Source organism: Diospyros lotus, chromosome 5 (genome assembly GCF_014633365.1).
Source record: "Diospyros lotus cultivar Yz01 chromosome 5, ASM1463336v1, whole genome shotgun sequence".
NCBI lineage: Eukaryota > Viridiplantae > Streptophyta > Magnoliopsida > Ericales > Ebenaceae > Diospyros > Diospyros lotus.
The window spans coordinates 14313904-14326775 of NC_068342.1; the positions used below are offsets into that span (position 1 = coordinate 14313904).

General features: G+C 36.8%; 1 protein-coding gene across 1 annotated transcript; it reads left to right on the top strand.

Annotated features, from left to right (window-relative positions):
* Positions 1-3993: 3993 nt before the first annotated feature.
* On the top strand, positions 3994-5293 carry LOC127801052 (probable carboxylesterase 8). The gene has a single exon (XM_052335866.1). The coding sequence runs from the start codon at positions 4056-4058 to the stop codon at positions 5100-5102; it is 1047 nt and encodes a 348-aa protein (XP_052191826.1). The 5' UTR covers positions 3994-4055; the 3' UTR covers positions 5103-5293.
* The last annotated feature ends 7579 nt before the right edge of the window (positions 5294-12872 follow it).

Here is a 12872-nt window from a genome sequence, read left to right on the forward strand (position 1 = left end):
AATACCCATATTCACTTTCTTAATATTTATATGGACTATGCTACTTTACACCTTGAATTACACATATGTGCACAAATAATTTAAATATCTTTCACACTTTATTGTCTCGTCTTATCGTGCCTCGTGCTATCTCATCGCCTTATATGAGGAGTATTTTAGTCATACGTCTCATCATCTAAAATGGGAGGTATTTTTATTATCTTAACTATATTATGTAATCTAAAATATAGTTCAAAGAATACAAATAGTATTTTCCTATTCATATTCATCACTCACATTATATATTTGACCGACCGACTATTCTTGTACTTTTTGGATGATGGATATTCATTGTTTTAAATTTAAAAAATATTTATTTATTTAATTTGTATACAAAATATTTGTAATAATAAGATGATAATAATTGGTACAATTATGTATAGTCATCGTTAAGTTAACCACATTTGCAATTACAAAAAGTCCATAAAAGCATAAAATGTCTTAAACAAAATAGTGTCATTTTCTAATTGCTTAACGACCAAAAATTACTAAACTTTTATCAATGTATCAATTCTATAACGAATTTTCAAATTTATCAATTTTTATTTTTTAATTTTATATCAATTCTACAACACTATTAAAACTTACATAAACAATACTCTTTTAATGTATTAATTATTGGTTTTCTTTTTTTATCATTTTTCAAATCTAGTAATATACATTGACCATTGTCAAGCTTGAAATAATTAATGGAAATTGTATTAATTTTATAAGTTTTAATTGTGTGGTAAAATTAATGCAAAATTGAAAATTCAAATATAAAATTGATAAGTTTAAAAATCTGTTGTATAATTGATACATTGGTCAACATTTGATATTTTTTTTTGGCAATTAATCATTTTCTAAATAACAAGACAATCTTGTTCTATAATAATATAATGTGTAATATTAAAATAAAAAATCTAATCGGTTATAAACTTTATATTACATGTTAAAAAATCATTGAAGACTCAAATGGGGTCTCTCTTTTAGTTTTGGCCAGGTTTTGTTGATTCTAAAATGAATGGTACATTAGGAAATGAAACAAAATTACACCTTAATCCGTAAATAAATTTATATTAGTTAGTTAGGGATATTCTAAATTCCTAACAATTAGGTCCCTATTTTCTAATCTGTGTCACAAGGGTCGGTCGGGTCAAGAGTTTTGAGGTGGTGAAATTAGGAATCTAGTAATATTTTTTATTAAATCATGCTACTTGTACATTATTTATATACATTTTGAGGTACACAATACACATAAATGATATAAATATCTCTCGTCTCAGTGCGTTTCACTGCGCCTTAGTGCCTTGGGTGAAGACATTTTAAATATTAAAATATCATTATGTAACTCAAGATGTATACCATGATATATCAATAGCATTTTTTTTTTTTAATTTATCTGAGAAATGTGAGTTGTGAGCCAAACACTCCAACAGTGGCCGACATATAAGAGCCGAGATCTGTTGTCCCTTTCTCTGTCCACTCAATGAAAAGCTGCCACATCACTCATTATCAAATAGTAATATTTTTAAAAAAGTTATAAATGATATATATGTTATTATTTGAGTTTATAATTTTTTTGTTTGATTTTATAATTTTTTTAAAAAAATTATTATTTGATAATGGATGATGTGACAATTTTTCATTAAATAAACAAAAAAAAAAAACAAAATGAGACAACAGACCTCAGCTCGACATATAATGAGCAGCAGATCTCGCTCGATATATAATGAGCATTGAATACAAAGGCAGGCATCAACTATATCAAGGGGCGTGGGCTTTGGTGGTGGTTGTTGTGTGTAATATCATACGTGGACGTCCATCAGCACTATTAAGTGGAAAGGCCGAATCCACTTTGGTCTCCAAACTAAAAGTAGAAGGAAGTTGAGGCAATTAAGATGGGTTGGTAGACTCACTTGTGGGTAGCAAAAGGTCACATATATGTTGACATCTCGAGGTAGCACAATATTGTAAATTTTAGGGAAAACAAAATTATAATAATTAATTTTGAGATTTGACATAATCGTATCAATCATTCATCACATTTCAAAAATAATAAATGAAAGATAGATGAGGCGTAAAAGATGGGTGAAAAAGAAGAAGAAAGAGGAATAAACTTTAATGCCCAATTTGAAGATTTTTCTTCTTTTTGTTTTTTTATTTATTTATTCAATTTTGAATATTAAGAGCCCATTGATGAAGTTTGGTTTCAAAGTCGACCATTGGCAGGTTTTGAATTTTTTTAGATTCGTTGATATCATGGTTAAAACCCTTAATTCAATTGCTGTCATCAAAAGTCCCTCTGTATATAAGGTTCTTTATGCATTCCAATCATCATTCTCTTGAACATAAAACAAAACACGCAAGAGAGAAAGTGGAAGCAATTGGAACTTGATGATGTAAAGTCAATTACCCTCTCTTGTCTCGAACCAAGTACTTGCAAAATGGAGTCGGGGGCTCGTTTCTCTCGTAATCACTCCGACATTCAAGTCAATTCACAAAGTTATTCAAACTAAAGTATATAATTGAAAACTCAAGGAAGAAAGGAATCTCTTACTCGTTTTGGTTGCTTTCTTTTTATTCTATTATCAAGATAAGAATTCCCTTTTCGAATTTTCGAGATCCGGATCCCATCTTTTGCTGAGCCATGATCTTGGTGATATCGATATGGTAATCGTTTTCGAGGCGTTCAGGATAATCCCCACTTCCATGATCTTCGGAACAATGATTGAGGCCGAGGAATTCGGAGAATCTTCGTTGAGCGAAGGGCTAGTCGGTTTGTTGAGACGTATCTGCCATGTGTCCCTCCCAGACTTAGACTGGATGGCGACCTTAGATTGGCTCCCCGACAAACACGTGTCTTTGCTATTATTGGTTGTATTCTCGGAGTATAGGAGTAATTATGAACCCGATGACATTTTCCCTTATTTGAACCCTAAATTGACAATCAGATATTGTTCTTTCACGGGTTTTCTATTGGATTGTGTGTGAGAGATTAATAGATAATTGTGTTTGAGAGTGCAAGAATCGATGGTTGATTTAAACATTATATTCTCTGTTTGTATCATCTTATTGATTCAATTATTGGTTTTATTTTCGTTGTAAGTCACTGTAAATTCGTTGCTATTCTTTTAGTGGATTGACTAAGGGTAAAACCCTTGTCGTGAGTAAGATTTATTTCGAATCCGAACACGTAAATGCTGTATTCATTGTTTCTAAATGAGTTTGTGTTTGTATTTTCATTTATTTTAACTCCGTTCGGGTATTTTTTTTAGTTCTTAGTATTGCCGTGATTTTAGTCGTGTGTATCGACAATAGGAGTGATACTAACTGTTTTTCTTTTTCTTATTCTAATTTGTTATTTTATTTTTATTTAAATTTAATTTTATATAATTTAATTAGAGATATTTAAAGCACAAATTCCTAGTTTTGACTCAAAATAGAGGTGTGAGGTGTTAAAAGAAAATATTGCTAAGATGCTAAAAAAGAAGAAAGTTGAAAATAGGAAAGAAAAGGAAACGAGTTTAATTAGGATAGATGGAAGCTAGCAATGAGAGTTTGTTGTGAAGCAATGAATGAGTCGCAGTTGGAGAGCAGACTAATGAATGCATTCTCACCATTGCGGGCTCCAACCATTCAATTCCTCTGCCCATCTCTCCATCCATCCAACTTATTGACCAAATTGAAATATGAGTAATGACACCCCTTTAATTAATCATTATAAATACAGTTATTTATCATTAATAATTTTTTTTAAAAGTAATATTATTAGTCATGATCAAATTATGTGTTGCGATGTGTTAATTTTTTATCTTTTTCGGTCGGAAGACGTAACATAACCGATGACATTATCGTTAGTCATGATTTTTAATATTAATTTTTTTTAATAATTGTAAATTCTCTTAAATATAGACCAAATAAATTCACTTAATATATTATTATTAAGAACAAAACTGGCTTTTCGATATAAATATCTCTTCTTCTCCTTCGCTCCCTTTCATGCTGCTCCGCTCCGTCCCTCTGCGCAAGCAAAAATGGCGAACGAGGAGTCGAAAACGAACACGAAACCCTCGGATTCCATTGATCCATACAAGATCCTGAGGATAGTTCCAAACCCAGATGGCTCGCTCACCAGGCACACCCCAATGCCCTCTGTCCCTCCAACACCCAATCCCACCACCGCCCCCGCCCAACTGATATCCCTCTCCAAAGACCTCCCTCTCAACCCCTCCGCCGCCACCTTCCTCCGCCTCTTCCGCCCCCTCCACCCCCCTCCATCCTCCAAACTCCCGCTCCTCCTCTACTTCCACGGCGGCGGCTTCGTCCTCTTCAGCGCCTCCACCCAGCCCTTCCACGATTCCTGCTCCTCCATCGCCGCCCAAACCCCCGCCCTTGTCCTCTCCATCGAGTACCGCCTCGCCCCCGAGCACCGCCTCCCCGCCGCCTACTGCGACGCCCTCGATGCTCTCCACTGGCTCCGCACCCAAGCCCTCGCCCCAGACCTCTCCGACGAATGGCTCCAAAACCACGCCGATTTTTCAAGGTGCTTCCTGATGGGCAGCAGCTCCGGAGGGAACATCGTCTACAACGCGGCCCAACGCGCTCTCGATCTCGAACTCTCTCCGGTGAAGATCCAAGGGCTGATAATGAACCAGCCCTTCTTCGGCGGGGTTCGCCGGACGGAATCGGAGATAAAATTCATTGACGACAAGATCGTGCCGTTGGCGGCCAGCGATCTGCTGTGGTCGCTCGCATTGCCCAGCGATGCGGACCGCGATCACGAGTACTGCAATCCGATGGCTGTAAGCGACGATGGGAAGATCGGACGGCTGCCGAGGTGCATGGTGAAGTCGTTCGGCGGGGACCCGCTGGTGGATCGGCAGAAGGAGTTCGCGAAGATGTTGGAGGCACGCGGAGTGCAGGTGGACTTCCAGTTCGACGAGGACGGATTCCATGGGGTCGAGGTCTTTGATCCGTCGAAGGCTCAGGCCCTATATGATGCCGTGAAGGCTTTCGTTAATTCCGGCCCGTCAGATGAGAGTGTTATCTTCTCATCGGAGGGGCCTAAGTCAACGATGTGATGACCTTGATCTTGTTGTTGGGCGTGTGTTTTAACTGCTTTTACTGTGTGAAGCTGGGTTGAAGTGCTAGTAGGTAAGTATTGTATTTATAGGATGAGCAGAGCATAAAATGGAAAAGACAAAAACGCCCCGTGTATTTAAGTTTTATGATATCTGGCATGGGTTTATAATTGAGTTTAAATTTAAGTTTATGAATTTTTTTTTTTAAGAAATGTTTAATTTATTTAAGTTAAAAGTTATTTTTTAAAAGCAAAAAATTCAATAAAAAGTTATATGATTATATATAAAAACAAAATTATTAGATGCACCAGATGTAGGAGTCAAAATATTTGACGTATTATTGATATTTTTTAATATAATATTCAAATAATGGGCAACACAAGGTGTAACAATCCGTTTATTTGTGAATTAATGTAAAATTGGGTGTAAGGAATTAATTAGAGAAAATTAAAATTTATCGAGTAAGTTTTGGTAATTATTTGAGATCGTTATGGAAAATAAGGGATTTAAGGGAAAATAATAGTTTATATCATTTTAAAAAAATAGGTAATTAGTTATTTTGTTTAAAAATATTTATGGAAAGAATAAAATAAATGAATTTGGATTAATTTTTGAAAGTTATTGGGATAAAAGTATAATTTTAGAAACTGGATGTCACCCTAAAAAAAAAAAAAACATAAATGGCCAGGATTATAATAAGGAGAGTTGTAGGTGAGATGGTTGGAAGTGTCAAAGAGTTAGGGGCGGCCAAGCAAAATAAAAGCTAGGATTTTTGAACCCAGCTAGCTCTAGGTGCGGGCACACGCGTGGCCAGGCGGCCCACATGTGCGCAACCAGGTTGCGCCATGTAGAGCCCTGAGTGGCCCTGCTGCGCGCCAAGCAGCTATCAGCCGCTGCTAAGTGGCTTCCAACCACTGCCACTTGTTCAACCCCTTGCCATGTGTTCCAAGCTGGTTTTTTTGCCTCTAGAGGCTGCCTCCACATTGTCTTCCACCTCCCCACCTTTGGGCCTATAAATAGGCCATTAATGCTAAAGGAAATGGGGTAATTTTAGAAAGAAATTAAGGATAATTTTAGAGAAATTAAAGGAAATTCTTGTCGCGTGATGAGTTTGGGTTGTAGCAGAAGCAACCGTGGTTCATAATAGAGGTTAAAGAATAATATTTAAGATAAGTTTTTCTTTCTCTTTGTTCAATTTAAGAGGCAAGATTTTAGTTTTCTTATTAATATGAAAGTTTTCTTTTCAATTTTTGCAAGTTTTTATTCCTATCTTGCAAGTTCAGTTTCTCTTTTCTCAAATTCATGTTTTTAATTTGCAAGTTCTTATTCCTATTTTGGCATGCTTTTCACCTATTTTATAAGTTCAGTTCCTCTTTTCTCAAGTTTATGTATTAAATTGTAAGTTTCATTCTCTATCTCTTGTTATTGCAAGATCTTACCTCTTAATTTTCTAAATTGCAAGTAATTTTCCTATTTTACAACTTATTTCCTCTTTTGCTAGTAAATTATTCCATGATTTACATTTATACCTGTTGAGTCTCAAATAGGGTTTTGTATCACCTTATCTTTATTTGGGAATGATATTTTATTGAGGTCATGTAAGGGTTTGATATTGTCTTGCATGAATGTTGCTCTGTTATGCATATTGCTTCGTTAATTGCATGTCAGTTATATATGAAAAGTTATTACAAATATGCATGTTATGATAATGCATGAAGCATGTGCATGAAAATGATCTTTAAAAATGTATAAAGACCCCATAATGCGCACAGCGGACGAGTCCGCAGGATATATCCGCAAAGCTTCAGCTCAGAGTTGGACTTCAATCCCAAGGTTTTGGGTTTCGGTTCCATGGTTTTGGACTTTGGTCCCATGATTATGGTTTTAAAAAAATTGCATATGAGCATGAATGCATGTTTCATCATATTATCATGTGAAAGTACCTTAAATGGCATTCATGACTCTTTTACTTCTTGATATCCATGACTCTTATGCTCGTTTTCTTTCAGTTATATTTACTGGGCCTTATGGCTCATATTTATTTGCATCATTCCAAGTAAGGATAAGACTTAAGAAGAGGGCAAGTCAAGTGAATCTGTAGCCTTAGGGTAGAAGTGTGTACAGAATCGTTTCAACCAAAAGGTCGTTGGGGGTTGTTTTGTGGTGTGTATTATTAAATTATGCTTGTTTATGTTCTCGATTATATCCCTGATGGGATATGGTGGGTTTGTGGACTCTAATGTGATGTGTAATATTAAGTTAAGTTTGTGAGTAAAAATATATGAGTGTGACTTTCGTTATCAATAAAAAGAGAATGTGTGTGACGTTTCTAATTGAATTGATATATATGTCATCTTTTTATGGTCCTAGTGAGGGGAGGGGCGCCTACACAAGGGAACTAATAAGTATAATTATATTTTTCTTGCAATAACTTTGAAGCCAACACATAATTGGCAGTATCATTAGTACCTATAGGCACCACCATCTTTGGTCTAATCCACTCTAATATCTCACAGAACAAGTTAAAAAATGTTGGAAGCCACATCTTTTTAAAAAATGTTTAAAAATTGTCAACTTTCTAATTACTTCTATACATGACATTCTTTCTTACAGTTCTTGAGCAAGATAATACGTAACTCATGGTAAGATGATACTTTAAATTTAGGGCCAATAGTAGCAGTGGCATCTAAAGCCGACAGAAAGTTTTAGGAATTTAAGTACTTTTATTTAGCAAAACAAAAAAGTCTTCTGCAACTCAAACTTTCAAAACGTCATCTTTATTTTAAAAAAGTAAAATTATTTTTTTAAAATTTATATTAAATTAAATGTATTATTGAACTTTAAAAAAAAATCTTGTGACACCCTGATTTTTTTTTTAAAAATTTAACAAGTAAAATTATCAAACACTTTTTAAACAAGTTCAAATGTCATGAGATGTTTTTGAGAAAGTACAAATATGAATTTAATTTAATACAAATTAAAACATATTTAATAGTTTTATTTTTTTTAAATACAAGTATTTAACGTGACGTTTTAAAAATTTAAAATACTATGATATTTTCTTTATTAAAATATAAGAGTGTATTTATGCGTCTACTCTATTTGACTCATGCCACGTGAACTTTTCAAATCAATTTTTGGTTACAAGAACATTTTTGGGACTACTCTTCTTGCGTGGTCTCCATCGCTCTTGTTATTGATTTCAGTAAAGAAGATAAATCATAGGCATGAAACTTTATCTTACTGTGCAAGGCGTGAGTTAAAACATATTGTTTACCCAATCACTCGACTTATGCTCTAGGAACAACTGCTATAATACTATTCATTAGATGTCGAGCCTAGAGTTATCCCATGGGTAAAGCTCTAGAGTTATCCCGTGAATAAAGAGATGTTCTAATTCAATATATATATTTTTTTCTTGCCATTATCTTACACCCCTTTTTGTGTTGATGCCTTCCTTTATTCCGCTTCTTCTTTTCTATCGATGTTTTTCTCATTATATATAAATTTTTCATCACATAGACGTTCTTAAGCTTTTTCTTATTATGACTAATCTTATAAAGATTTTTTTATATTTTTACACAAATGTCATATCAAGAACATTTTTACCTAGAATTACTTGACCCTTCACCCTAACAAAATATAATTTCATTTTATTCATGTCACACCCCTCAATTTGCTTGGCATTATAAAGGCAAGTGTAATGTATTTTATGGTCAATTGAATGTGATGAACTCATATGGTCTCGTGATGAATCAATTTTTACACGAACCATTGGCGTAGAATCTGTTCTTGTATTCTTTTATATTTGCAGCATCAATTCTCCTTAACTAACGAAACAAATGCACATCATTTATTTATTAAACTAAACAATTGATGACGTTAATCCCAAAATTAAAATTTTGAAACTTTGAATTTGTAGTTAAAAAAAATGAATAATATGTTAAAAAAATGCATAAAAAATATAATATACATATAGTTATAAACATAAAATGGCATAAAAATATTAACAAAATTAAATATAAACGCACTGACCTACGACTATTATTTATATGAAAACCTGTATTGAAATTGACTTAGATGCTTTCAATCAATCAGCCAAATACACAACATTGGTGTATGCCCTCAGATCTGAACTTACTTAAACTGGTTTCACTGTCTGTATGACTATATTATTTTTTTAATAGATAAACGCTCTATTTATAGACTGATTAATGTCAATCTTCATTCAAAACTAATCCCATCAAATTAGTTTGATTAAATTTAAAAAATAATTATCACTCTTTATCTAATGGATAAATATTAAGAGATAATTATCTAATGGTTTAAAAGATATTTCTCAGATAAATAAGACCACCAAACTGATAATTATATTAATAGATAATTACATTAAATGTAATTAATCTAACAGATAATTATAAAAATATATATATAAATTGCGTAATTAATTAATTATTAATATATTATATTTATTTACATATTTGGGAGATGAGAATAACGATTAGAGAAGAAGAAAATAGAGATAAACGAGAAAGAAAAAGGCTAGTGGAAGAGAAGGTATAAGAGTAGGAAGAATAAGGGAAGTTCGGGGGAGAATAAGGAAGGTTCGAAGAGTGGGAAGAAGAAGTGTGAAAGATTGGGGAGGAAGAAGAAAATGGAATCATAGTTGATAAAGATGCTCGAAAAGTCGTCAATGCTAGAGTTTATTGATAGCAACATACTTGACATTTTATAATTCTCAAAATAATAATATTTATAGTTGTTGTAGTTCGATAACAACAATAAATTTATAAAAAGGGAAACTGCAGATGGATGACCATCTGATGAATGATTCGAGTAATGGGTGACCCCCTCGTGGTATGTTTGAGTGATGGGTGAGTCTTCTAGGGTGAAGATGCCGATGGGTAAGCCCTTTCTGTCAGGTTGAGAACGATGGGTGACTTGTTGGAAAAAGAATCGGTTAGGGACGCGGGCAGAGGTTCCCGCGTGAACCCTCTGATGCTTAAATTAGATCACCATAGGAGTAGAGTATTTGAGAGTAAAAATGTAAATATGAGAGCGAGATATTGCCTACCAAATGAGAGAAAATGACCTCCTATTTATAGCGACAGGAGAGGCATCCATGTGTCGCGTGCCCCGAGCTTTGCGGCAAGAATCTCGGAAAGGCTTTGACCGAGTCTCGTGGGAGTTGGTTTAGGTTGATTATTTCGGAGGCGTCGACGCAAGAATAGGGGGCACGTGGATGTCAGTGTGGCACCCTGGGTGACCCTCACTCGGGGGTACGCACAAGCGAGAGCAAGGAGAGCACGAGGGGCCATGGGCGCGGGTGCACGGGGCCAGGTGCAAAGGGGCTAGGCACGGGGGCGCGCACGGGAGGCCGCGTGCGTGGTTGGCTGTGCTCACGGGCGGCTGTATGCGCTGATGGCTGCGCGCGCGGGCGGCCGCAAGTGGGGTGTGCGCGGGTCGTCGTGCAAATGGGCACCCGTGCGCGAGGGCACGCACGCTAGGGCGCAACTCCCCCGAATGACCCTCACTCGGGGGGAGGGCCGTGCGCGGCTGCCCGCGTGCGGGAGCGCACGCGCGGCCGTTCATGCGTGCACGTTCAGCTGCGCACGCCCAGCTGAGCCCCCCCTGAGGGGGGTCACTCGGGGGCAGCATACCCCCCAGTGACCCTCACTCAGGGGGAGGGCCGCGCGCAGGGGGTGCGCGTGGCCGTTCGTGCACAGGGGCGCGCGCACGCTCAGTTGGGCATGCGCAACTGAGCCCCCCCCCCCGAGGGGGGTCACTTGGGGGCAGCATACCCCCCAGTGACCCTCACTTAGGGGGAGGGCCGCTCGTAGGGGCGTGCGCACGGCCGCCTTTGTGCAGGGGCGCGCGCGCGTAACCCTGTGCCCGCTCAGCTACACATGCGCAGCTGAGCGCCCCCCCCGAGGGGGGTCACTCGGGGGTACCATACTCCCGAGTGACCCTCACTCGGGGGTGGCCCCTGTAGGCTAGGGGTGCGGCCCCTGCCAAGCAACCGCGTGCTGCTTGGCTGCGCACGCGGAGGGCCGCGCTGGGCATGCCCGTGCCCTTGGGTGGCCTCCTTTGGTCACCCAAGCTACCACGTGGCGCTTCCTCGAGTTGCCATGTGGCGCTTCCTCGGACTGCCACGTGGTACTTGCACTGCTCTTTCCCTTTCAGTATTCTTATGCATAACAATAGTAATTGGCAACCCTTAAAAGTGAATCAGTCTCACTGTGCTGATTTATTTGATGAATAATTTGATCGACGGTTCTAGCAAAATTTTGAAAATTAATTTTTTTTAATATGAATCAAATTAATTTTTCCTCTGTCTCATGGTTTGATTAGTTGGACCAATCGATTGAGTCTAGTTTTAAGTACATTAATTTTTATTTTAAGATAATCATTAATATTATCCTTATTAAATATAATTTTCAAAAGTGAAAATATAATACAAATTGAAAAGGAACCAAAGAGGCTGCCCCGTGCAGAGTGCGATTTTGTTCACCCCCTTTAACAGGGTGAACGTAACCCCCGTAAGTAGGGGTTAAAAAAATAATCTCTTTTTGAAAAAATAATGTTTAATCCTTATGTTGGAAATTACAAAAACTAATCATGTTTCAAAAAAAAAATTTATTTTTAGAACTTAACTGAAAATGTGACAGGATCAAAATTGGATGGGTTAGAACTAATAAAAAAATGATAGATTTACAAAAATAATTGACATGATTAAAATTGAGTCAAAACTGGAAAGTGATTGTTTTCAGCAATTAGTTTGTTTGAGTGGCTGAAAACGATTTTTTTAAGAAAAGTGGCTAAAAACAATTTTTTTTTTTAAACATGGTTAGTTTTTACAATTTTTAACATAAAAAAAATATTATTTTTTTAAAAAATGGTTATTTTTTTAACCCCCACTGACGGAGGTTAGGTTCACCCCGTTAAGAGGGGTGAACAAAATTGCACTCCCCTATGCGAAGCCTTAAGAATGAGTGCGCTATTCACCCCCATTTAACGGGGGTTAAAATTACTCCCGTGAAAACTAACCCCTCATTTCCTCTCATCTCTGCTTCCTTCTTCTCATCTCTTCTTCTCTTTGCTTCTCCCCCTCTCCTCTCCACCCTATTTCCTCTTCTTCTCCAGTCGTTGCTGCCTCTTCTTGCACATCGATCGCCTTGCCTCGCAGACCGCGAAACGGTGGCGCGATGCTGCAGCGAGGCGGTGCAAAGGCGCGACGAGGCGGGGCGATGCAGAGGCGGTGCAGCGGAAGGCGACGAAAGGGCCGACGACCGCGAGAGCAAGGGAAATGGAGAGAGGGAAACGGGTCGGTGAAGACCTCCTGCCCGAAATGATATTTTTACCCCCAAACTAACGGGGTAAAGTTACCCCGTTAAAGAGATTGAACAAAATCGCACTCTTAAGAAGGGAGAAAGAAATCATTGCTCATTAGTTCTTTTTTATTGCTTGTCCATTAAGCAAGCGCTATACCGATCCTCCTACTCCATATTTTTTATTTTTATTTTTTTTAAATAATAAAATTGAAAAAAATCAAGCAAACAAGCTTTAATTTTTTTTCATGAAATAAAGAATAAAAACAAAAAAAACATTATTTTTATATGATTATATTTTTTTCACTTTTTTTCTTTATTTTTCCTCTCAAATTATCAATTGATGCTATTTTTTTTTATATTTAAGAGTAAATTTGGTATTTTTATTTTCAGTTGATTTGTAATAATAGAATTGGGTGTAATTATTTTAAAATTAATTAAG